The 27,973-nt window shown below is 35.6% G+C and overlaps 1 protein-coding gene and 1 long non-coding RNA gene across 4 annotated transcripts in view; one reads left to right on the top strand and one right to left on the bottom strand.

Moving 5' to 3' along the window:
* The window catches only part of LOC123781397 (uncharacterized), a 39,274-nt gene that overhangs the window by 4,140 nt on the left and 7,161 nt on the right, over window positions 1–27,973 (bottom strand). For 2 of the 3 annotated variants that reach the window (XR_006776723.2, XR_015722937.1), the window contains exons 2-4: window positions 13,405–13,536; window positions 9,730–9,795; window positions 244–309 (exon numbers count right to left, since the gene is read on the bottom strand). This is a non-coding gene — a long non-coding RNA (uncharacterized LOC123781397). The remainder of the gene's footprint in view (window positions 1–243; window positions 310–9,729; window positions 9,796–13,404; window positions 13,537–27,973) is intronic. The other variant, XR_015722938.1, reaches the window with a different exon arrangement.
* The window catches only part of ERCC6L2 (ERCC excision repair 6 like 2), a 149,634-nt gene continuing 141,281 nt past the window's right edge, over window positions 19,621–27,973 (top strand). Inside the window, exon 1 of the mRNA XM_087858836.1 lies at window positions 19,621–19,745. Coding sequence (XP_087714962.1) covers window positions 19,697–19,745 — 49 coding nt within the window. The 5' untranslated portion in view covers window positions 19,621–19,696. The remainder of the gene's footprint in view (window positions 19,746–27,973) is intronic.

A 27,973-nucleotide genomic window follows, 5' to 3' on the forward strand; every position in this document is an offset into this window, starting at 1 on the left:
GAATGAAGATGTGCTCAGCATCATTAGCCATCGCACATGATGTGATACCACTACACACACAGCAGATTGGTTAAAATGAAGAGATAAGCAATTCCAAGTGCTAGTGAGCACGTGGAGCAACTAGAACTCTTAAGCACTGCTGAAGGTAGTGTACACTGGTGCAAGCACTTTGGAAAACTCCCCATCAGTATAAACATATATGCATGTTTCATGACCCAGCAATTCCATTCCTAGGGGACTTACTTTTAGTAAGTGCATATCCCAGTTTCCAGTCTGGAATATAAGGAGCATGGAAGTCATCACTCCGTCCTAATAAGGTAAACAAACAGAAAAATCAACAACTCTTCTTAGATCTGTCAGAGAAGTGAAATCATACGCCTAAGTGCTGCGCCCTCAAATTGGAGAGGCAAACAGGCAAATACAGAGAATCACGATTTTTACTGGAGCTGAAACCCATGAGCAAAACTTCTATGGGAACCAGTACCAAGCTAGGAAAACCTGAACTGTAACCGGCAAATAGCTGGAAGCTCAGTGTGGACGTGTGTGAGACTTAAAACCTTAGGGAAGTCTGGAAGGAGGCATATTTTTGTGAGTTTTGGCTCTAGGAGCTCTAACAGATTCTCACAGTGAATATCAGAGAAAAATCCCCTCATGCTTTCAGCAAAGGAAAGGAGAAAAGAAACCATTTTGAAATAAGCCAGAACATTCCATTCTTCTTAGAAAGGCCTGACCTCAAGAGAAACTATTTTACCGGAGCCTAACCTGTTGAGTTTTGTCAGAGCCTAACTGATGTGGGAGAAGAGAAATATGCAACTCCGGCTTACTCTAGCCATCTCAGCCTGCCTTAGGAGGGTGTGGGGGAGAACTGAGAAGCACTTGTAAAGCTCACAGCCCAGGGACACTGCTCACTAATCACAAGATGGTAGGTAGAATGCTTCCCTTCCTTTGACACCACACCACTAATGCCTTTTTTGCTGGGGTTCCTTATATCTAATACATCATGTCTAGCTATCAAGAAAAAATTACAAAGCACACGAAAAGGGGAAAAAAAATACAATTTGAATAAATAGAGCAAGCATCAGAACCAGATTCAGCTATGGCAGGGATGCTGGAAATATCAGACCATGAATTTAAAACAATTGTGATTAATATGCTAACGGCTTAAAGGAAAATTATTTCTCGGGGCGCCTGGGTGGCGCAGTCGTTAAGCGTCTGCCTTCGGCTCAGGGCATGATCCCAGAGTTCTGGGATCGAGCCCCACATCAGGCTCCTTTGCTAGGAGCCTGCTTCTTCCTCTCCCACTCCCCCTGCTTGTGTTCCCTCTCTCGCTGGCTGTCTCTGTCAAATAAATAAATAAAATCTTTAAAAAAAAATTATTTCTCTACTCGCAATACTTCTAACACCAAATGTGTAGGTTTTCCACACTAAGCAATTCTCCAGTTCTCTGTGGATACCAACTGGGAGTCCTGCAATTTAATTCACTTCTGACACTAACTACCCAGAGTTAGCACAGACCTTCTAGGTTAAGGGCCCAGTCCCACAAGATTGTTCTCCATATGACATGCTAATTGCAAGCAGTGGATCCCAGGCTGTCTGACTCAGATACAAATCAGGAGTTCCCACAAACCTCTCCTTGAGTTTGATTATTCGCTGTAACAGCTCACAGAACCCAAGGAAACACTTTACTTACGTTTACCAGTTTCTTTTAAAGGATACAAATTAATAGCCAATGAAGAGGTACATAGAGTGAGGTCCAAAAGGGTCCCAAGCACAGGAGCTTCTGTCCCCATAGAGTTTGTGGGTGTGTTACATTGCCAGCATGTGGATGCCTTTACTGATCTGGAAGTTCTTCAAATCCCATCATTTAGGATTTTTATGGAGTTTCCATTAGGTAGGCATGATTGACTAAGTCATTGGTCATTGGTGATTAACTCAGTCTCCAGCCCCTCTCCCTTCCCCGGAGTTTGGGGGAAGAGGGTGTTTGAAAGTTCCAGCCTTCTAATCATATGGAGGTTCCTCTGACAACCAGCCCTCATCCTCCAAGGGTCACCTTATTTCCATAAATTCCTGTATGGTTGAAAGGGGCTTCTTATGAATAACAAAAAACACTGTTATCACCCCTATCACTCTAGAATTTGTAAGTTTTAGAAGCTTTACCAGGAACAAGAGATGAAGATGAAATATATATTTTTATTATATCAAAATATTACAGTGTTGTGTTGGAAAAAGTAAACAACACAGAGGAACAATGGGCAATGTAAGCAGACAGATGAAAATTCTGAAAACCAACAAGTAATGCTAAAGATAAAAAAGAACAACAAACACTGTAACAGAAATGAAGAGTGCCTTTGACAGGCTTTTAAGTAGACTGGACATGACTGAGGAAAGAACGTCTGAGCTTGAGGATATGTTGGTAGAAACTTTCAAAGCTGAGAAACAGAAGGGAGACTGAAAAGAAAGAAAGAAAGAAAGAAAGAAAAAAAGAAAGAAAGAAAGAAAGAAAGAAAGAAAGAAAGAAAGAAAGAAAGAACCAGAATATCCAAGAACTGTGGGACAACTAAAAAAGATGTAAAACATGCACAATGGGAATACAAGGAGAAGAAAAAGAGAAAGGAACAGAAACAATACTGGAAACAATAATGGCTGAGAATTTCCCCAAATCAGTCAGACACCAAACCACAGATACAAATACAGGAAGCTCAGAGAACACCAAGTAGGATAAATGCCAAAACAAACACACAAAAACGAACAAAAAACCCAACATCTATGCATAGCATATTCAAACTTCAGAAAATCAAAGGTAAAGAAAACATTCTGAAAAAAGCTAGAGGGAAAATACACCTTACCTATAAAGGAACAAAGATAAAAACTATAATGATAACTAACTGCAAGAACTAACTACTCCTATCAGATGCCATGCTAGCAAGAAGAAAGCGGAATGAAATATTTTACGTGTTAAGAGAAAAAAACTCACCAACTCAATTCTTTTTTTTTTTTTTAATTTTTAATTTATTTGAGATAGAGACAGCCAGCGAGAGAGGGAACACAGGCAGGGGGAGTGGGGGAGAGAAGCAGGCTCCCAGCGGAGGAGCCTGATGTGGGGCTCGATCCCAGAACCCCGAGATCATGCCGTGAGCCAAAGGCAGATGCTTAACGACTGCACCACCCAGGCGCCCCTCACCAACTCAATTCTGTATCCTGTGAAATTATCCTTCAGAAGTGAGAGAGAAATAAAGACTTTCACACCTAAATCATACAGGAAATGTGTTGCTGGTAGACCTATCTTACAAGAAATGTTAAAACAAGTTCTTTAGAGAGAAGGAAAATGATGTATGTCACAAACTGGAATATACATAAAGTAAGGAAAAGTACTGGAGAAGAAATAAGTGAAGGTAAAATAAAATCTTTTATTTTCTGATTCTTAATTGACCTAACAGATAATAGTTTGTTCAAAATAATAATAGGAACAATATATTCAATAATGTATGCTTATATATGTACATATATATGTATATATATATGTATGTATGTATAAGTGAAATGAATAACAGCAATGATACAAGGAATGGGAGAGGGAATTATGACTATTTTAATATTAAAAGCTATTTGCACTACACCTTGAGTGATATAGTATTATTTGAAAGTAGACTTGGATTAATTGTAAATATATATTGCAAACTCTAGGGCAAGCAATTAAAAAAGTTAAAAAAGAAGCATAATCAATAACTAAGAAAGGAGAGAAAATGGAACCATGTAAAATATTTAATTACAACCACAAAATGTGGAAAAATAATGGAATGTAAAGATAGGAACAAAGTGAAAGTTGCTAAGAGAGTAGATCTTAGAAGTCCTCAACACAAGAAAAGAAAATGACTATTTATGGGGATGGGTATTAACTAGACTTATTATGGTGATCATTTTGCAACACATATAAATATCAAATCATCATGTTGTACACCTGAAACTAATATAATGTTAAATGTCAACTATACCTCAATAAAAAACGGGAACAAAAAACAAAGGCAACAAATTGAGAACAGTAACAAATATGGTAGATATTAATCCAGCTATGTCAATAACTTTAAAACCAGTGGCCTAAACATACTGTTTTTTCGTAAATGCGACTTTATTTTTATTTTTTAGAGTGTTATATTAGTTTCAGGCGTACAAAATAGTGATTCATATACTATTAAAAGAGACTTCAGATGGATCAAAAACCAACATTCAACCTATATGTTGTGTACAAGAAAACTACCTTAAATAAAAAAAGACATTTATAGATAAAAAGTAAATGGATGGAGAAAGATATACTATGCTAACACTAATCAAAAGAAAGTAGGAGAGCTATATTAATGTCACACAGAGCAAGGAAATGTATCAGGAATAAAGAAAGGCATTCCATAATAATAGAGGGGTCAATTCTCCAAGATCCTTAATGTGTATGCACCTAACAACGGGGCTGAAAAACACATGGGGCAAAAACTGGTAGACATACAAGGAGAAATAGGTGAATCCATTATTATGGTTGGAGACTTCAAATCTAGCAGGCAGAAAACAGTAAGGACAGAGCTGAATTCAATAGAATCATCAATCAAATGTTTATAATTAACATCTTTGGGCTACTGTGTCCAACAACAAAAGAATACATATTCTTAATCTCACATGGAACATCCACTAAGACAGACCACATTATGGGACATAAAAATCACCTTAATGAGTTTAAAAGAAGAGAGATCATTTAATGTCTGCTCTCAGACCACAATAGATTTAAACTAGAAATCAATAATAGAAAGATAGCTAGAAAATTCCCAAATACTTGGAGATTAAGCAATACACCTTTAAATAAAACATAGGTCAAAGAAGAAGTCTCAAGAGAAATATAAGAAATAATTTCACCTAAACGAAAGTGAAAATACAACTTACCAAATTAGTGGGATTCAACAAAAAAAGTGCTTTGAGGGAAATTTATAGCATTGAATTGCATACATTAGAAAAAGAAGAAAGATCTAAAATCAATAATCTAAGCTTACATCTTAGGAAACTAGAAACAAAGAGTAAATTAAATCTAAAGTAAGCAGAAGAAAAGAAATAATAAAAATGAAAGCAGAAATCAATGAAATTTAAACAGGAAAACAATAGAGAAAATAAACTGAGGGCTTCAGAGGGGAGGGGGTGGGAGAATGGGATAGGCTGGTGATGGGTAGTAAGGAGGGCACGTATTGCATGGTGCACTGGGTGTTATACGCAACTAATGAATCATCGAACTTTACATCAAAAACCAGGGATGTACTATATGGTGACTAACATAATATAATAAAAAATATTTTAAAAAAATCAATGAAACCAAAAACTTATTCTTTGAAAAGATCAATGAAATTGATAAGCCTCCAGTTGTGCTAAGAAAACAAGAGAGAAGATATAAAATCACTAATATCGGAAATCAAATAGGGGACACCACTACTGATCTCATGGGAATTAAAAGAATAATAAAGAAATATTTATGAACAACTGTATGCACACACATTTGATGACCTAGATTTAATGAGCCAGTTCCTTGAAAGACACAATTTGTCAAAATGTGCACACTAAGAAATAGACTACCTGAATAGGCCTACATATATTAAATAAATTAAATCAATAATTAACAACCTTTCAAAACAAAAAATATCAGGCCTGGAAGGGTTCACTGGTAAATTCTATTAAACATGTGAAGAGGAATTATACCAACTCTCTATAATCTTTTCTGGAATGTAAAAGCAGAGGGAGTACTTCCTAACTTACTCTGTGAGGTTAGCATTACACTAACACCCAAAGCAGACAAAGACATTATAATGAAACTATAGACCAAGACCCCTCATAAACATAGATGCAAACATCCTCAACAAATTATTAGCAAGCTGAATCCAACAATATATAAAAAGAATTATATGCCACAACTACGTAGGATTTAACCCACATATGCAAGGCTGTTTCAACATTCAAAATCCAATTAATGTAATTCGTCACATCAACAGGCTAAAAAGAAAAATTACATGATCATGTCAGTAGATTTAGAAAAAGCATTTGACAAAATCCAATACCCATTTATGATAAAAACTCTCAGCAAACAAGGAATTGAGTGAAACTTCCTCAACTTGATAAGGAATACCTACAAAAAACACCCTGCTAGCATCATATTGAATGGTGAAAAACTAGAAACTCCTGCTAAGAGCAAGACCAAGGCAAGGATGTCGCCTCTCAATACTCCTTTATAACACTGTACTGGAAGTATCAACTAATGTGATAAGAAAAGAAAAGGAAATGTAAGTTATACAGATTGGGAAGGAAGAAATAAAACTGTCTTTTTTTGTAGACATGACTGTCTCTGAAGAAAATCAGAAAGAATTGGCAAAAACATTCCTGAAACTAATAAGTAATTATAGCAAGGTGGGAGGATACAATGTTGATACACAAAAGTCCGTCACTTTCTTATATACCAGCATGAACAAATAGAATTTGAAATAAAAAACAATACCATTAATGTTAGAACACTCCAAATGAAATACTTAAGTACAAATCTAATATATATGTACAAGATCTATATGAGAACTATAAAACTCTGATGAAAGAAGAGTTTCAAGAACTAAACAGCTTTTTCCATGTTCACATGTTCATGGATAGGAAAATTCAATGTCATCAAGGTGCCAGTTCTTCCCAAGTCAGTCTAATAGATTCAACACAATCACAAGCAAGATTCTAGCAAATTATTTTGTGGATAACAACAAACTGATTCTAAAGTTTTTATGAAAGTCAAAACATCCGGAACAGCCAACATAATATTGACAGAGAAGAACTGATACTACTAGACTTCAGGACCTACTAGAAAGCCATAGTAATTAAGTGTGGTATTGGTGGATAGACAGAATTGACAAACAGATCAATAGAACAGAATAGAAACCTCAGAATAGCCCCACACAAATATAAAAAAACTGACCTTTGACAAAGGAGCAAAAGCAATACAATGGAGAAATGATAGTCTTTTCAACAAATGGAACATCTGGACAACTAGACATCCTAGAAAAACTGGACATCCACACAGAAAAAAAAATCTAGACACAGACTTACCGTTCACAAACATTAACTAAAAATGGATCATAGAACTAAATTTAAAAGGAAAAACTATATAATTCCTAGAAAATAACGTATGAGAAATCTAAGTGACCTTAGATATTTGGATACAACACCAAAGGCACAATCTATGAAAGGAACATAACTCCCTAAACTAAAACTTGAGATGAACATTGCTTTACCATAAAAAGTTGAAGATTAAGTTTGGTTAAAAATATTTTTAAGAGTATCTGTTAGAAAACTTTATTAAAATTAAAAATTTCAGGGGTGCCTACGTGGCTCAGTTGGTTAAGCATCCAACTCTTGATTTCAGCTCAGGTCATGATCTCAGGGTTGAGATGGAGCCCCTGTGTCAGGCTCCATGTATGGAGCCTACTTAAGATTCTCTCTCTCCTTCTCCCTGTGTCCCTCCCCATCCCCCCCTTGTGTGCTCCTCTATCTCCAAAAAAAAAAATTAAATTAAATTAAAAACTTCTGCTCTGCAAAAGACACTCTTCAGAGAATGAAGAGATAAGCAACAGACTGTGAAAAGGTATCTGTAAAAGACACATCTGATAAAAGACTGCTATGCAAAACGTACAAAGAATTCTCAAAAATCAACAATAAGAAAACAAACAACCTGATTAAAAAATAGGCCACAGACTTTAAGAGACACTTTACCAAAGAAGACACACAGATGGTAAATGAGCGTATAAAAGATGCTCTAAACCATATATCATTATGAAAATCCAAATTAAAAATAACAAGTTACCACTACACACATATTAGAATGGCCAAAATCCAGAACACGAACATCACCAAATGCTGGTGAGGAGCAGCAGACGATCTCATTCATTGCTGGTGGGAATGCAACATGGTACAGCCATTTTGGAAGATGGTTGGCAGTTTCTTACACAACTAAACATACTTGTATCATACAATCCAGCTATTATACTTCATAGAATGTACCCAAAGGAGTTGAAAACTATGTTCACACAAAAACCTGCACATAGATGGGTATAGCAGCCTTCTTCATAAACGCCAAAAGTTAGAAGTAACCAAGATGTCCTTCAGTAGGTGACTGGATAAATAACCTGGTGCATCTAGACAATGGGACAATATTCAGTTCTAGAAAGTACTAAGTTAGTTATCAATTCATAAGAAAACATGGTGGAAACTTACATGCATATTAGTAAGTAAAAGAAGCTAATCTGAAAAGACTACACACTACATGGTTTCAACCATATGACATTCTAGAAAAAGCAAAAGTAAGGAGATGGTAAAAGAATCAGTGGTTGCCAGGGATTAGTGGGGAGGAAGGGATGAATAAGCAGAGCACAAAGGATTTTTAGAGCTGGGAATCTGTTCTGTATGGTATTATGATGGTGGATACATGTCACTATACACTTGCTGAAACCTATAGAATGTACAACACCAAGACTAAAACCTAATGTAAACTATGGACTTTGGGTGATTATGTATCAATGTAGGTTCATTGATTATAACAAACTACCACTCTGGGGGGGGGATGTTGATAGCAGGATGGCTGTACATATGTGGGGGCAGGGGATATATGGGAAATCTCTATATCTTCTGCACAATTTTGCTGTGAACCTCAAACTGCTCTATAAAATAAAGTCTAATAAAACAAAACAAAGTGCTTTGCTCATCAAAAGACATATTTTGCAACAATCAAAGCAGCAGAGTGGAAACATAAATGATAGCATTTTCATGCACTAGAATACTATACAGGGCAAGGAAAAAGAACAAACGACAGCTGCGTGCAACACTGGATGGTTCGCATTCTATGGCTCACATAAAGGGCAGAGAGAGTACACGTTTTATTGTTATATTTACATCAAGTAATTTCTATAGTGATAGAAATTAGGATCATGATTGCCTTTGGGTGGGGGATCTCTTGGGCTAGGAGGAAGCAAGAAAGAATCTTCTGAGTACTGAAAATATTCTATATTTTAGATCTGGGTGGTGGTTACACCATTGTACTCAAATATAAAATTCATTAAGCTGTACACTTAAGATTTGTGCACTTTACTACACAATGAGTAGAAGCAATGAGTCTTCCCTCAGATTGTCCTTCAGGCTGGTCCCCTTATCCTCATGCCTGGGTCCCAGGATGAAGGATATATGGAGCTCATCAGTTGAAATTGTGTGAGACATTGAGCGCTGAAGGTGTCATCAGCTTTGATAATAACAAGGAGTAGTACCACCAGCAGCGATGGCGAGGATCTTTTGTATGGAAAGTAAAGTCCTCTATAGCTTTGGTTCCCACATCAACACCAGGAGCAGTTCCTTCCATTATAGCTGTTGTGACATCAGGGCATCTCAACTGTTTTTGATATTTGCAGGGACTGGATATTTTACCACTGAGGTGGAAGGGGAAAATGGAGGCAACTTTGTGGGGGCCAAGAGAACCCGTTTGTGGAGTCTACTTCTTCTGGAGACTGCTGACACACCCAAAAATGTCAATGCATTTATACCCTTGTCTTCCACTAGAGTTCTGAGCCATTTGAGATAGAAAGTGGAACCAGACAGATGACGAGCAAAATGTCAGCCTCATTTTTATGATAGAGCATTGGGAGAAGGTATGCAAACATGAGAAGAATGAGATTCCCAATACTTAACCTCAGGATTAGACAGGTTTACTCATCCACTCAAGGCAGTGCTGGAAAACCACAGTCCCTTGCTCCCCTGCAATAACAAAGCCTTCATTAGTTACCTCATGGTCAAGAGCAGCCTGAAGCACATGCCTTCTGCAAGCAAGCAGACCCCAATAATAAAGGAGGGAGGACCAAGCTGTAAGTGCTCAGCTCATTTTCCCAAGCTCCCTACTCAGAGAAGGACTACCTTTCAAAGAAGAAAGTGAAGTACCAGAGTGCTGCATGAACAGATGTTCTCTCCCTGGAAACCTCAGGAATGGGGAATGAGCGCCTTCCAACAACTGCCCCAAATATCTGGCAGGAATATGAGAATCTTGAGTTCCCAGACAAGGAGCTGTGATTACCACTATGATCTCTTTTTAGTCCGATGACGGTGTGGCCTTGGAATTATGTCGCAAAGCAATGGCACACCCTGAATTTAGGATATTTCGTGATGACATCTGGAGGCCATCATCATATATCAGGGTCCTAGGAGAGCACCAGGAGGCAATAGGAGAAAGATGTTATTTTTTGTCTGCTTATGAGAAGAAAAAAAAGCAGCCTCAGATTTGAGTCAGAATCCAATCGTCATAATTCCCGATGCTTCTTACAAGGTGACTGGAAAAGAAGTATTATTCACAGGTGGGCCTGTGGAGGAATAGGAGATACATCTCCCGGGGTCTTTCATCTGGACAGCCAGATGCCCCATGAAGAGGTCAAACCCAACCTCTCTGTCTTCTAAAATAGGAGCAAGAGGCTGTTCAGACTTCAGGGGTAGGTCTCCATTTAAAAGGAGGGGACAATCTCAGTGTGCTCAGAAAGTTGCACATTTTTATACAGAAAACAAATTTAAGTTTAAAACCATTTCAAGCTGAGGGAGGTGAACTGCTATCGTTCTAAAGGTAAAGATACAGAATTGGCACAATTATGTGAACAATGTGTAGAAAGTACCAAAGTTCAGGTACTTTACAAAAACTGGGCTTGGGACATTTTAGGTTCAGTAATTACTATCTAGTATTTTCTCAACATTTCGGAAATTAATAATATTTTTGAGAATTATTCATATTTTTACCCATAAGAGTTCATTTAAATATGTGATTTTAACAGCTGCTGCATTAAGCCTTATCCAGACACTAAAATTACTTCCAGGATAATATACGTCTAATTTCATAATGAAAGTCCACAACCACATCACAAAATAGAATTCACTGGAAAGATAGGCTTTAATTTTTTTTAAACCAAAATTCTAGTAGTCCATAAGCAACTGTTCCATGAGAGAAAAATAGAGGGTTTCAAATCCTCTGCCGGGTGGATTTTCGAGCCAGTCATTTAGTGCATCCTTGAGAGAGCAGAGAAATTGTGAAGGAATCAGAGGAGATTCTGGAGATGCACAGAGGGACATAACCAAAAGGGACACCAGCAAGGGAGGGAAAGGAATCACAAGAGCAACCATGAGGAAGGAAGGAGGCAAAGTTGTTACAAACTGCTCCTATTTCACAATTTTGCAAAAGACTTGGGTCTAAGGTTCTAGCAAATCGAGATGAAAGATTTGTAAAACAGTAATTAGATACTTAAGGCAATTCTTCAAGTTTTACTTTAATCTTTGGCATAATTTCCTCTATTCTCTGGATTATTAGAATCTGCAGACGAAAAGACATTCTTCGTAGAAACAAGGAAATAAATGATTCTCTTTTATATTGGCACTATTTTTCTCCCTGATGTATTCCTTTGTGGGCTTCTTCAGCTGTCCTAAGTCTGTGGGAAAGACACTTACCAGTAAGTCATTGAATACCTGTTTATACCCCTCCCTGCTCTACTGATCAGGAGAAGAAAACTTTTCAACTTCTTAAAAGTCCATTTTACGTGTTCCTTAAATGACTCAGTTGACATGTTCCTTGGTGATAAGCAGTCTCATGATGACTAAACCAGCTTCTACTTTTGACATCTTTCAGTAGAAGAAATGAGTCACTGTGTAGACATTTCCCTTCAGGTGGCCTTTACCTCAACTTTAACAAGTAACCACTTCTATAACAGGAAACTTTCTTTTCAAGAGATGAGAATGTTATATTAATGCAAAGTGCTTATTGCTGCCAAATTCTACCTCTCCAAATGGCAGAAGACACTGACTTTCTGCTGCTGTAGAAATCTTTTCAAAGAGTTCTTTATCTGGTACCCAAGAATAATGCTTTTTTCTTGTGCTTCGGGTTTTCAGAAAAATAAGAACGTTCCTCCTAAGAAACAGGCACCAGCAGTCTCTGAATGCAGCTGAATGAAAAATGGACTTTTGCATGCAAGGTGGAAATCTACGTTCAGTTTAAGGTAACTAGAAAGCTAATGTTTAATATTAGGTTGCCATGAGAGGCAGGTCCTCTCTTCCTAACTGCCTTGAAAACTTTATGTATTATTCATGGTGGGCTTAAAAAGCAGACCCCATTCATCAAGGCACTTGAGAAGGGGTTGACAGGGACACTAGTGTCTGATGAAGCTGCAGTGGTAGACTGGGCTTGAGAAAATGATGGAGGGACCATGACTCAGTACTTGTCAGTGTTCTCAGGGCTTGTTGGAAACAACAGGATATCGTGAAAGATTTTCCAAACATATTTAAAGTGAACGGAAAAATCAAAGAAAACAGAAAGGTATACAATGTGGTAGAATAAAAGCAAGATAAATAGAAAAAAAAGAGTATTAATTGCAGAGTGAATAGCAAGGACAATTAAAATTATGTAGCATCAATTATTTAATTATAGATCTTTCATGCTAATTTAGATCACAGCAGATGATGTAGTTTGTGCATGAACCTTATTTTAAATTATACCATTATTATTATATTTTGTCAAAAGCCCCTGAATTAATAAATAACTTACCCCTGATCACAAGTCAATGCCAGATACTAAGGGAGTAATTTTTATCACCATCGTATAACACTAACAGATATTTCTTTAGCTAAATGTTTCACTTTTATATTTCACAGGTAGACCAGTTTGCTACTCAGCTTGTTTCTCCAGCCTGGGCTGTAAAAGACCAGCATCCTCCAGGGAAGCACTGTGCACTTAATCCAGTATTACAGAGATGCCAAGACACAATTTTAGTGAAATCCACGCTTACTCAGGTAAACTCACAAATTCATGTGCTGTGTTAGCAAATAGTAAAATATTCACTTACTCGTTCTGCTTACAAAGATGGTTAGATTTTATGCTAAGAATTTCATCTGACTTCTGCATAAAATTTCTGTGAAGACTGGATATCTATGATAGCAAAGATACTTAATATGCTGACCTCTCTGAGCTTAAAGTTATGTAGCCCTCTAAGCCTTGGCATCCTTCTTTATCCTGAGAACATACATAACTACTTAGCAACAGATAATTGATATTGTAAGGCCAACTGCCTATGTCTTAAGGATGATTACCATTATTTTCTTGGCATTTTATTTAGTAACAGGCCAATGGCATTCTTTGTAAAGAGTGCTCGTTCATTCTTGAGCTTAGCTATCTTTCATAGAGAATTCCTTTAGATCCTTTTTAAAAAAATTCCAAAAAGAACTTCTATTATAAATGCCTAAATAATTTTTGTTTTTTCCCCACTTTTCATTATGAATATTTTTAAGCATATTGAAAGTTCGAAAGAAAAATACAACAAACACTCATATCACTCATATACCTACCATCTAGATTCAACAGTTGTTAACAGTCTGCCGTATAGTCTGTGGGCAAGTTGTGTGTGTGTTTGCTGGATCCATTTCAAAATAAGTTGCAGACTTCACGATACTCTTCCCGAAATATTTCAGCTGCATCTCCTAAAAAAATGGCATTCTACTACATAATCACATTAACGTAACTCGAGAAAATTAACAGTAATTGTATAATTATTGAATAATAATAATTCAATACCCAGACCGTATAAAAACTTCTTCATTTGTTACCCAAATATACTTAATGTAATATATTGCATTTTGGGGTTTCTTGGTGTCTCTTTAATATCTTTTAATTAATTAATTTTTTAAGATTTTATTTATTTATTTGAAAGAGAGAGAGAGAGAATCAGCAGGGAGGAGGGGCAGAGGAGACGGAGAAGCAGGCTCCCTGGGAGCCCAGCGCAGGGCTCCATCCCAGGACCCTGGGATCATGACCTGAGACAAAGGCAGCCCCTTAACCGACTGAGCCACCCCAGTGCCCCATAATCTCTTTTAATTTAGAACAGAGTTCTCCCCAGTACTCCCCACCCTTCAACACACATTTTCTTTTCTTTGGTATTGAACTTTTAAAGTATCCTGGCCAGTTGTTTTGTGCACTGTTATACATTCCAGATCTGTTTGATTACTTCTTCCTAGTGTTACTTAGCTTGTTTACCTCTCCCGTGTATTTCTTGTGAATTGTGAGTCTTTAGATCCCTCTTACACATTTTATCTGAGTTACAGCCCCTTAGGTTGGCTTTTTTTTTTTTAATCATTGCTTGTGCATAGGACTTGGCTTTACTCAATAGACTAAAGTCTTTCTGATTTCATAAAATGTCACTGTAAGTGGCATTAAGAAAGACCTCTTTCCCATGCTTTATAGTTTCTTAGCAAAATATATACCACACATTTGCCAGTTGAATCATGTCATTCATATTCAGCCTCTTTGCATTCTTGTAAGTCACCCAAACATTGTCATTGAGAATGCGGTGTACTATACTAAAAATTAGTCTTTTTCTATCAGTGTGCTGTCTTCTTTTTCTCAGTAACCTCTGACTTTTAATTAAATATACTTTTCTGTACTGATAGGCAGTAGGTCTTAGAATTACCTAGACTGCAGGTTATCTGCTTCTGGAGTAATAATATATAATGTGAATGTATAAAAATAATGCAATTCATAAAAATAACTAGTGCACCACCTAAGTGTGAGGGAAAGCCGTACGCTACATCTATAACATGTAATGAGTAACGTGAAGTCTCTAAAGAATTGTGACGTTTTTAAGCAATCCAAGCTGTGAGTATCCGGAAAACTTATGTCTGAAAGGTTTCAGAGTGACTGCACATTAAACTAATTACAGACCTATTACAATTGATAAGTTAGTTCTTTAAGCTCTTCTCAAGATAAGATGAAAGCTCAGTCTTTATTTATGGCTGATGTGACTACTTATGTATAATACCTGTTTTAGGACAACATTTCAGTCTTTTCGAAATTTACCTCTTAATTAAATACTGAGGGGAAATTGGCCTTTTATAGATAAATATGTATATTGCTGGTCCAGAGGGCATAAATTCAATTATAAAAAGACACAGTAAAGTGTACAATATGGATTACTATACAGCATCTTGCATCTGAGAATCATTATATATAGTGTAGAAAAGAACTAAAACCTGAAAAGGAGATATTTTTATCCATTCAATTAATCACTTAAGTTGAGAAATAAATGGACAGCTGATATGACCTTGAGGTATATTATCCGACGGTAGAGGAGGGCAATATTTTGCAAATCGGTTTATTAAAAGTTAATTTATCAGTTTGCCAAAAATTAATTTTAAATTGATGTTCTTGAATATATTTGCCCACTAGAAATAAATTATTCTTTTTTTTTTTTAAAGATTTTATTTATTTATTTGACAGAGAGAGAGACAGCCAGCGAGAGAGGGAACACAAGCAGGGGGAGTGGGAGAGGAAGAAGCAGGCTCATAGCAGAGGAGCCCGATGTGGGGCTCGATCCCATAACGCCGGGATCACGCCCTGAGCCGAAGGCAGACGCTTAACCGCTGCGCCACCCAGGCGCCCCAGAAATAAATTATTCTTGTACGTATTCAAATGATCCATTCAGCAAATATTTATTGAGTGCCTACTATGTCCCAGAGTGTTGTGTGTGTTGTGCCCATAACAGGGAGCATCCATAACAAGTAGTCACTGCCCTCATGGTGCTTAAGAGAGGTGGACAATGAATACATAAAACATATAAAATATAATATCAGGTGGTGATAGTGCTATGAAGTCCCACCTGTACCTCCTCTTCCTTTCTTTCCTGATTAGATGAGAGTGGTCTGAATCTGCTATCCATCCCCTGGCAAACAGCCAAGAGAGCCAAGAAAGTGACACTGCTAAAGGTACATAAGGATCCATGGTTCTTACTCTGGATGAGTGAAGGGGGTGCGCTTTTTAAATAGATGGATTCAGTGAAGCATCTGACAAAGCAGTATTTCAACAGAAATCAGAATAAACTCGGAACGTGAGCCATGAGAATATCTACGGGAAGAATAGTCAAGCTGAAGGAAAAGCAAAGACAAAGAATCCAAAGACAAATTCCTTGACCAATACTTATCAAAATGTCTGGACTACAAGTAAATGATCAGAAGTACACTAGACTGCCTACAACCTCACTTGCTGCTACAAGTTGAATAGCCCTTAAAAGGATCCCATGAATACACATATTCATGAATACATGTATGCAATATAATCAATGTATTATTGAATGTCAAGTGATCTTACCACTATTTCTCCATATCCTATCATTGGGCTTGAAAACTTTCACTATAGAGATCTGGCATATTATTTTAAAAGTTTATTGCCAGACACTAGCTTAGTTTCTATTATGTTTTCTAGATGCTCATTGCTGGAACAGAGAAAAGTTACTGACTTTTAAAAATTGACCTTGTGCCCAGCATCTTTGCTAAACGTCCTGATTTGCTTTACCTTCTTGACCTATATAAAATCTCTATAGAATGTTGCTCTTTGCCCTTTATAATATTTTGCCTTGGCTTCTCTTCTGATAGTTAGCAAGATTGGTATGTTAGTCCTTTTTACGATCGTTGTTTATATTTCCCTAGTATATTTTTTCAATGCTTTTAAATTCCACCTTTCTGTATCTTTTTGTCTTAGATGTTTCTTATTTCTACATTTAGCGTTTTGTTTTGTAATCCAATAGGAGTACCTTTCACATTTACTGTAATTACTATTATAACAGGATTTGTTTCTGCGTATCATACTTCCTCTTTGTATTCTTTTCTTCTTCCAAACAAATAAAAATTTCCTCTGCTGGTTTCAGATTTACATTCTAACTTTACCTTTCTAGTGGGTTATCCCTAACTTATTAAGACCTACTGTTACACTTTTTCTTATTTTTCTTTTTCCTAAGTTTATCAGTATCTATACCTTTCCTCAAAAATAAGGATCATTTAGTATTCTCTCATCTCTTTCCAGCTCCTATCTGAAACGTTTTAGTTTACATCACCTAGAATTTCAGTTTTGGATTGTTAGGAGTTTTTTTCCCCCAATTTTATCCTTCTTTTTTTCCTTTTCATTCTCTATTTTTTGTCCTAACATTTTAAGACAATAATGAATTTTAAAAAGTTACTTGCTCGCTTTTTCTTCCCACATCTATATAACATCGTACTGAATTTATTTCTCTTCTTGGAGCTCTTCTAGAAGTTTTTAAATATTTTTTAATTGTGGCAAAATATACATGACATAAAATCTACCATTTTAACCATTTTATTTTTTGGTCATGATAAAGTACACATAACACAATATTTACCACGGTAACCATTTTTAAGTGTACAATTCAGTAGTGTTAAGTACATTCTCATTATTGTGCACCCATTAAACAGTAAGTTCCCATTCCCTCCTCCCTCCAGCCCCTATCAAACACTATTCTACTTTCTGTTTCTATAGATTTGGCTACTTAAGGTATCTCACCTAAGTGGAATCATATACTATTTGTTCTTGCATGTCTCGCTTATTTTATTTAGCATAATGTCTTCAAATTTCATCCATGTTACAGCATATGTCCGAATTTCCTTCCTTTTTAAGGCTGAATAATATCCTATGGTGTATATGCCACATTTTGTTTATCCATTCATGCAATGATGGACACTTGGATTGCTTCACCTTCTGGCTATTGTGAATGATGTTGCCATGAACATGAGTATACAAGTATCTAAGTCTGTACTTTTAATTCTTTTGGGTATATACACAGAACTGGAATTACTGGATCTATGATAATTCTAGAAACTAGAAGTCTAGAATCTTACCATAATTCTATGTTTCAGTTTTTGAGGAACTGATAAGGTGTTTTACATAGCATCTGGACCATTTTACATCTATATTCTCACCACTAATGCACAGGCTTCCAATTTCTCCACATCTTAACACTTGATGTTTTCTATGTTTGTTTGTTTTTTTAATAGCCATTCTAATGGGCGTAAAGTGAGGTAGCTCATTGTGGTTTTGACTTGCCCTTCCCTAATGATTAGTAATGTTGAGCATCTTTTCATGTATTTACTGGCCATTTGCATACTGTCTTTGGGGAAATATCTATCAAAGTCCTTTGCCCATTTTTGAATTGGGTTGTTTTCAGATTTTTCATTGATTGTGTATATATATGCAACTGATTTTTGCATTTTGACTTTGCATCCTGCTACTTTGCTGAGTTCATTTATTAGTTGTTGTTGTTGCTATTGTTGTTGTTTTTAAGTAGGCTCTATGCCCAGAGTGGAGCCCAGTGTGGGACTTGAACTCACAACCCTGAGATCAAGACCTGAGCTGAGATCAAGAGTCAGATGCTCAACCAAATGAGGTGTCCAGGCGCCCCCTCCTTTATTTGTTCTAACAGCTTTTTTGATTATGTGCGTAGCCTTTAGGGTTTTCTACATATAAGATTATATCATCTACAAACAGAGATAATCTTACCTCTTCCTTTCCAGTTTGAATTCACTTTATTTCTTTTTCATGCCAAATTCCTCTGGCTAGGACTTTCAGTACTATGTCAGATAGGATTTAACGTAGTAGACATACTTGCCTTGTTCCTGATCTTAGAGGAAAGCACTCAGTCTTTCGAATGATTTTTGGTGTAGGTTCTCCATAAATGGGAGTTATGTTAGTTTCTTTCTGTTCCTAGTTTGTTGAGTGTTTTTATCATAAAAGGGTATCAAATTTTGTCAAATGCTTTTCTGCATCAACTGATCATGTTTTGTTTCGTTTTTTCCTTCATTCTGTTTATATGGTGTACTACATTGCTTTTTATATGTTGAACCATCCTTTACCCTGGAATATATCCCATCTAGTCATAGCGTATAATCCTTTGAATATGTTGTTGAATTTGAGGGGTGCCTGGGTGGCTCAGTCAGTTGGGTGGCTGACTCTTGATTTTGGCTGCAGTCATGATCTAGGGTCCTGGGATGGAGTCGCATGTTGGCCTCTGCACTCACTGGGGAGTCTGCTTCAGGATTCTCTCTCTCCCCCTGCCTCTTCCCCTGCTTGTTCTCGCTCTCTAAAATAAATAAATAAATCTTAAAAAATATGCCGTTGAATTTGGTTTGCTAGTACTTTGTTGAAGACTTTATTCATAAGAAATATTGATTGATAGTTTTCTTAGTTTAATGTAGTTCTAGATAATGCTGGCTTCATAAAATGAGTTGGGAAATGTTCTTCCTCTTCAATATTTTGGAAGTGTTTGAGAAAGATTGGTACTAATTCTTCTTTAAATATTTGGTAGAATTCACCAGTGAAACCATCTAGTCCTGGGTTTTTGTTTGTTGACACCTGTGATTTCTGATTCAATCTCCTTACTAGTAAAAGGTCTATTCAGATTTTCTACTTCTTCATGATTTGGTCTTGGTGGGGTGTATGTGTCTTGGAATTTGTCCATTTCATCTAGGTTATTGAATTTGTTAGTGTACAGTTGTTCATTGTACTCTCTTAAAATTCTTTTTATTTCTCTAACATCAGTAGTAGTATCTTCCTTTTCATTTCTGATTTTAGTTATTTCTTTTTTTTTTTAGTCAACATAACCCAAATATCAATTTTGCTGATTTTTTTAAAGAACTAACTCTTGGTTTCATTTTCTCTACTGTTTTTCTATTCTCTATTTATATCTGCTCTAATCTTTGTTATTTCCTTCCTTTTGCTGGCTCTGGGTTTAATTTGTTCTTCTCGTTTTAATTCCTTAGGTTGTAAAATTAGGCTGTTGATTTGAGATCTCTCTTCTTGAATATGTTTACAGCTATAAACTCCCTACTTGGCACTACTTTTGCTGCATCCCGTAAGTTTAACTATGTTGTGTTTTTATTTTCATTTACCTCAAGATAGTTTCAATTTCCCTTATGATTTCTTCTTTAACCTATAGGTTATTTAAGAGTTTCGTGTTTAATGTCTATATACTTATGAATTTTTTAGTTTCCCTCCTGCTGTTGATTTCTTGTTTCATTTCATTATGATTAGAAAAGACTCTTTATATGATTTCAGTCGTTTAAAATTTTTAAGACTTGTTTTGTGGCCTAACATATGGTTTGTCTTGGAGAATATTCCTTGTGCACTGAGAAAAATGTGTATTATGCTGTTGCTGGAAGGAGAGTTCTGTATATGTCTGTTAGGTCGGATTTGTCCACAATGTTGTTCAAGTGTACTCTTTTCTTATTGCTCTTCCATCTAGTTATTCTACCCATTATTAAAAGTGGTGTCCTAAAGTCTCTTACTATTATTGTGCTCAAGAGTTGTTTTTTTCTTATTTAAAGAGGGTGTTTGTGTAGCAAAGTTTCTGAGGCCTTAAATGGTAGAGGTTTGTTTGTTTTTTTTTTTAATTGCACGCTCTTCTTTAAATGACAGTCTGGATAAGTGTGTGAAATACTAGCTTTGGAGATTTTTCTCCCCTTCAGTACTAAAATATATATATATATATATAACTCAGTTGTCCTCTTGCAGAAGTTTTTGACTTGTCTAAAATGAATATTATCTATTCATATGCAAGTGATCTGCTATCTCTCTCTGGAAGTTTTTTTTTATTTTGATATTCTTAAATTTTACTATAATGGGTCTGAGTATAAAAAGTATTCCAATAATAGCAATCTGTGTTAATTAGCCGTGTGGGAGTCTATGCAATCTTCATTTTAGATAAAAATTTTGGAGAGGTTGTTGACTTTGAATTTTATGAGGGCAGGGACCATGTGTTTCTGGTTCATGGGTGTATCTTCAGTGCCTAGCAAGGTTTCTGACATATGCTAGGTGTTCTAAATAAATATTTGTTGAACGAATGACTAAATAAATAGACACATAGGGGACTGCCAACTTTTCTAAGATTCTATAAAATTTATTAGTAGAGCTAGAGAATTCCTCTGAATAGCTAGAGAATTTTTTTAAAGATTTTTATTACTTTTTAAACTTGTTTGAGAGAGAGAGAATGAATGGGGGGAGAAGCAGAGTGGGAGGGACAAGCAGACTCCACCCTAAGCATGGAGCCTGATGGGAGACTCAATCTCACAACCCTGAGATCATGACCTGAGCTGAAATCAAGAGTCGGGCACTCAACCGACTGAGCCACCCACATGCCCCAACAGCTAGAGAATTTTTGTGGCAGAAAAGAATTTGGCATTTAATAGAATTTAAGATTAAACTGAGTTAGTCCATTAAAATGGTCTATGGATTATATATGATATAAAAAATACATAGGAAAAGAGTCATGCAAATTATCATTGGTTTATATATTTATATCTGGAACCTGGAAAATATTAGTTTCAGTAGAAAATGCAGCAACCTTTTGTACATGTCGTTTGTCACATTATAGTTGGTCTACAGCCCTTTCTCCCCTACTAAACTGTGACCAGCTTGGAGGAATGACCTGTTTTGAATACTGTAGTTGACAAGATTGGTACTATACTCCTTTAGACTAGTAATATATATCACTATATAATAATTAAAATTCTTTTTTTTAAGATTTTATTTATTTATTTGAGAGAGTGAGAGCTAGAGAGAGAGACCACGAGTGAGGAGAAGAGAGAGAAGCAGACTCCCCTCTGAGCAGGGAGCCCGATGCGGGGCTCGATCCCAGGACTCTGGGATCACAACCTGAGTAGAAGGCAGACGCTTAACTGACTGAGACACCCAGGCGCCCCAATAATTAAAATTCTTAAAAGTGGAAAGAAGTGGTGGTTTTCTTTTTTTCCTTCAAGAATATCCACTTAGGATGTAATGTACACCATGGTGATCATAGTTACTAATACCATATTGTATATTTGAAAGTTGTTAAAAAGGTAGATCTCAAAAATTTTCATCACAAGGAAAAAAATTTTATAACTATGTATGATGACAGATGTTAACTATACTGTGGTGATCATTTCACAATATATACAAATATTGAGTCATTATGTTGTACACCTAAAAGTAGTAGAATGTTATATGTCAATTATATCTCAATAAACAAAAAAAGAATATCCATGCATATGAATGAATGCTAAGTTTTTTAAGAAGCAGAAGAGAGAATGGGGACTTTCTTTGCTTAAATCACTTTTGTTTTGGTTCTAGGCTTGTTTTGCTTAGTCATATAATTTTTTTCTAATAATAAACAACCGTGTATGAGCTCACCATCATATTCTCTGCTTCTTCCAATTGCCATCTGAAATAATAGCAATAATGTCCCACTTTAACAGATATGTAAATTGTCACAGACTTGGGAACTGATACAATCTTTCTTGAAAAAAAGCAATAAAAAGGTTGATAGATGAAAAAAAAAAGATAGAACCTGTCATGATTGTGAATATGGAAAGACTCAGGACAATGCACAGCCACAAGAGGCATTATTGTGACAAGAAGTCCTTAAGAAAATGCAATTATTGCAGGCTGTTAGATATTGAGATTCTGTTTGTAAAAATGAACTACATAAATAACTAACAGCAAGAAAAATAAAGCCCATGTTTTTCTACAGAAATTGAATAAATTCTTGAAATTTAAGAAGGTGCTAACAGTCTTGAAAATACAAATTCTTTGGGTTTTGCATTTCTACTGTGCAAAAGTGGTATGGTATATTTCAACCAGTCTGTCAAATAATCTATGCATAAATTGGAGAGAGCAGTTCCCCTGAAAGAGTTGCTTTATATTAACAAAAATAGTATCCAGTTTAAAAATAAACTCGTTTTACTTTTACATGATTTTCATATTTCCCTGTTTTAATTAGTTCCTAGAGTTAATTACTTACTAACCGAACACTGTCAATTCCCTGATCATGCCATCTCATTCAAATATATTGATTAATATAGGGCAATGTGATAAAATGATACTTATGAAGGAAGCACAATATTATATTTGCTTTCAGAATAAACTCCCATTCAAGTCTGCACATCCTGTAATGACCACAGAGTTCCCTTTTATATTGTTTCACAGCTCCTAAGATGTCACTCCCTTCAGGAACATATTTGAAAAGTAAAACTTTGGCAACCATTTTTATTAAGTCCATAAGCATACTTTTAAAAAATGTGATTTTTAAGATGCTAAACCTGTGTCTCTTTTGAAACAGTTGCCTTGTTTAAAGAATTTAAGCAATGAAAATCCAGGTAGTCACAAATGATGAAGTGATATGGTCTAAAATAACTTAGGGAAAAATTATCTTTTACAGAAATCACATCGAATTTTAGACTTGAAATGGACCCTATAAATCATGTAATCTGAAAACATTTTTCACCCCAGGGTAAAGACTGGAAACATTTTCAACCTACAATTTTTAATGTAAGCCAGATACTTAATATTTCTATCCTGCTTGGTGAAAGTAAATCTACATTTTTTGCATTACCTAGATGTTATTCAAATGTAATTCCCATTACTTTAACTGGAATCTTTTGAGAAAAAAGATTCTATTATGAATATATGATAGGTTTTTAGAGTTTACTTAATTCCTTGGAAAAATACATCTTCATTAGTATTTTTCTAGTCGGGCAAAAAGTTTTTCTGTGGTACTTCAATCAGCTAATTTTCTATGCTGCCACATTTTTGGGTAAATGAGTGAAGGGAAACAGTCCAAATATTAATGTGATCTCTTATTAACATATAATGTCCTTCTTTGTCTCTTGTAACTTATTTGATTTTAATTCTACTTTGTCTGTTATTAGCATAACCCCTCCTTCCCCACCCTTTCGTTTACTGTTTGCATGAAATATCTTTTTCTACCTTTTCACTTTTAACCTGTCTGTGTCTTTGAATATCACATGAGTCTCTTGTAGACAGCATATGGTTGGTTCATGTGTTTTTCTCCATTCTGCCAATCTCTGTCTTTTAATTGGAGTTTAATCCATTTATATTTAAGCTAATTACTGACAAGGAGGGACTTATTCCACCCTTGTGCTATTTATTTTCTATATGCCTATAGCTTTTTTTGTCCCTCATTTCCTCCATTACTGTCTTCCTTTGTGTTTAAATGATTTTTTTTTTTTTGTAGTGAAATGTTTAAATTCCTTTCTCATATCCTTTTGTGTATATTCTACAGCTATTGTCTTTGGTGGTTACTATGGGTATTACATTTAACATCCTTAAGTTACAACAATTTAATGTGAATTTATACTAGCTTAATTTCAATAATATAAAAAACTCTGCTCCTTTATAGCTCTGTCCACACTCCTTTTACTTTTTGATGTCACAAAATTATACATTTATACATTGTGTGCCCACACACATAAATAATTCTTTTAAATGAATTAGTCTCCTAAATTATGTAGAAAACACAACTTGGATTTACAAAGGTTACAGTAATACTAGTTTTTATAACTAATGATTTTTTTCTTTAAATGTATGTTTCCTCAATCATGTAGAAAACAAACAAAACATATATTAATATGTTCCAATAATACTAGCTTTTATAATTTCCCCTGTATATACCTTTATTGATATCTTTATTTAGCCATAAACCTTTGAGTTACTGTCCTATGTCCTTTCACTTCATCTTGCAAGATTCCATTAAGCATTTATAACTGGTCAGGTCTAGTGGTTACAAACCAGCTTTTGTTATCTGGGATTGTCATAATTTCTCCCCCACTTTTGATGGACAATTTTTCAGTTTTTGTTGACAGATTTTTTCTTTCTTTCTTTTTGCACTTTGGATATATGGGCTGTCTTCTGGCCTCCAAACTTTCTGATGAGAAATCTGCTAATGATCTTGAGGATCCTTTGTATATGATAGTTTACTTCTCTCTTGTTGCTTTCAAGATTCTCTCTTTATCTTTGGCTTTTGGAAGTTTGATTATAATGTGTCCTGGTATGGGTTTCCTTGAGTTCATCTTCTTAGAGTTCATTGAGTTTCTTGGATATTTATATTCATGTTTTTCATCAATTTTCAACCATTATTTCTTCAAATATTCTCTGTGCCCTTTTTCTCTCTGTTTCCTCCTTCTGGGACTCCCACCATGTGTATGCTGGTCCATTTTATTGTGTCTCCAGGCCCCTTAGGCTCTGCTCAATTTTCTTCAATCATTTTTCTTTCTGTTCCTCCGTCTCAATAATTTCCATTCTCCTATCTAAAGTTCACGTATTCTTCTGCCTGATCAAATCTGCTTTTGAATTCTTCTGGTAAGTTTTTGATTTTAGTTATTGTGCTTTTCAGCTCCAGCATTTCATTTTGCATATTCTTTTTAGGTTTTCTATCTCTTTAATTTCCATTTTGTTCCCACATCATTTTCTTGACTTTCTCCATATCTTCCTATTGTTCTTTGAGCATTTTTAAAGACAGTTTTAAAAAAGTCATTATCTAGAATATTTGCCATTAGTTCTTTTTCAGGTACAGTTACTGCTGACTTATTTTTTTCTTTGGAATGGGTCATACTTTTCTGTGTCTTTGTATGTTTTGTGACATGGACACATGGTTGGACATTGGACATTTGAATTTAATAATGTAGTAACTCTAAGGATTTCATATTCTTACCTTCACCACGATTTGCTGTTTTTGTTATTGTTTTTGTTTTTATTTGTTGTAGGCTGCCTAGGATCAACTTGAGGTGTAAATGTAATGTTTTCTTAGGTCTCTTCTGAGCCTTTCCCTGGGCATGTGTGCTCACTTTCTAATTTTCCCCATGTATGCAGTTTTTTCAAATGTCCTACTCTTTAATATCTGGTTCCCAAAAGAAAAAAAGGCAAAAAATGAAGCGGCGGGGGGGAAGGGGGGGTGGCCCTTTAAATACCCAGGCTCTCACTTCAGTCAGAGAGGGAGGGGCTTGCAACAATGGGTGTAGGTGCAACAATGGCTGCTTCGCCTTTGTGCTTTTGTGATTGGAAGCAGTAATCAGCAATCAGAACACAGATTCTCTTTGTCTACTCTAGTTCCCACAGCTTTGTGCAAGCTGTTTGAGGAACACATACACAACTACCAATTAGTGGCTAAGGGGTGGTGGATGGTTTGCTGCTACTGTGCTAGGATCTGAAATTGACCAAAATTAACCACGATTCACCGTCCCAAGTCTTCCCTGGAAGCTGCAAGCCTTCAACAAACTCTGGAGTTCCAAAATAGCTACATTAGACAGATTCTGCCTGTTCAGTTATTGCCTAGGTGGGGAGACGGGTTCCTGGTGCTTCCTACTCCACCATCTACTCAGAATCTTCTCCTAAATAATAGCAGTTTTGATTCTTCCTTTCTAATATCTATAATTTATATCTAGTTTTCTTTTATTATTGAAATGACAGATCTATGTTCAACAGATGTGGTGATAAGAGATATCTTTGTGTTCATGGTTTTAAAAGGAGCATGGGTACCATTTTGCCATTTAGTGTTTCCTACAGGTTTGGATGGACACCTTTATTAACCTAAAGTAGTTTACTTCTGTTGCTATCTTGCTAACATTTGGTTGAATATTATAAAATGATTTTTTCATCTCTTAAGATGACCTTAGAATTTTTCTCCTTTAATCTATTAATTAATTATACTACTAGATTTTCCAATTTGAAACTATACTTGCATGCCTGAGGTAAACTTAACTTGGTCATGATGCATTATTATTATTGTTATTGTTATTCAAAGTTAGATTTGATTCACTACTATTTTATTTAGAATTTTTGCGTCAGTCATCATAACTACAGTGGGCTTATAATTTTCAATTGTCGTACTGTCCTTATTAGATTTTGCTGTCAAGATTTCACTAAGTTGATAAAATAAGCCGGGGAGTTTTTCTTCTATTCTCTGGAAGAGTTTATATAATAATGAATGTGTCTATTCCCTTGAATATTAGATAGAATTTACCTATCTAGCCATGTGGATCTGGTCTTTCCTTGGAAGGGCATTTTCGACTCCTGACTCAAGTTATTTCTTAACAGTTATAGTTTCATTCAGGGCATCTTTTCCTTTTGGACATATTTTTAAGGATATGTACATTTTAAATTTTGGCATGAAATTGCTTAGCGTATGCGCCCATATTTTTCTAATCTTTGAATTGGCTTTAGTTTTGCCCTATTTTTCATTCTTAATGTTTATTTGTATTTTTTCTTCTTTTTCCTGATGCATTTTACCAGTCATTTGCCTACCTTATTTTTCTTTTCAGAGTTAACTTTTCACTTTGTTTATTACTGCTATAGTATTTTTTTATTACTCTTTCATTAATTTCTGTTCATTATTTTTCTTCTATTTTCCTTAGGACTAGTCGTTCTTTTGTAACTTACACTGAAAGTATAGATCATTCAGCTTTTCTTCTTTCTCAATATAAGCATTTTCTTACTCCCTAAGTACTAATTTATTACTAAATTTGATGTGCACTATTTCTATTATTATTCAGTACTAATGGATGTTGAAACAGCAGAACCCGTGAGATGAAATTAGAATAGAAATTCATTTATTTGTTGCACTGTTCATTCAAACCCACTTTGAGAGCTAGTTTTTCTCCTTGAAAGGAAATTAGGAAAAATCATATGAGTCTTCCTAGTCTTTCTCAATAAAAAATCTTGTGGTCACTTTTAACAACTAGACAAATAAGCAGAAAGTCTCAGTTTAGCAGTTAAGTCAACTGTGATATTAAAATTAAGATTTCTACACTCATTCAGACTTAAAGTTCTTCCTCTACCAGAGCTCATATCTGCTACAGGTGAGATGTGTGCAGTGAAAAAAGTAGGGATGACTGCTTCTTTTATAAGAATTATGCCTCTGCCTTCCTCCCCTACATACTAGGTTGCTTCTGAATTTTCCAGGATTAATCTTGGGAAAAGGAGATAAAGTAAGGAACAAGAAAGGTCTTGCTTAACTGTTATGAAGTTACTAGGCTCTCCTTAAACATCTTTCTCCCACAGGGTGTTTTCCTGTGGTCTTCAGTCAGTATTTTACCCCTAGGCATCCAGCTTATCCAGGTCCCTGATTAGGGTCATCTAGAAGTCGCTGCTGTCTTCCTCTCACCTAAGACCCACATCTACTCCAAAAGTGCATCCTTTTGTCATCCTTTATAAGGTGGCCCCCAATGTATCAGCTTTTTTTACTCAACTTCAGAGCAGTTAGCCAGTCGCAGTACTTGTCCTTCAGATTTCTAAGGTTTGAGGCGAATG

This window comes from Ursus americanus, chromosome 34, assembly GCF_024610735.1.
Source record: "Ursus americanus isolate L20-20 chromosome 34, mUrsAme1.1.p, whole genome shotgun sequence".
NCBI lineage: Eukaryota > Metazoa > Chordata > Mammalia > Carnivora > Ursidae > Ursus > Ursus americanus.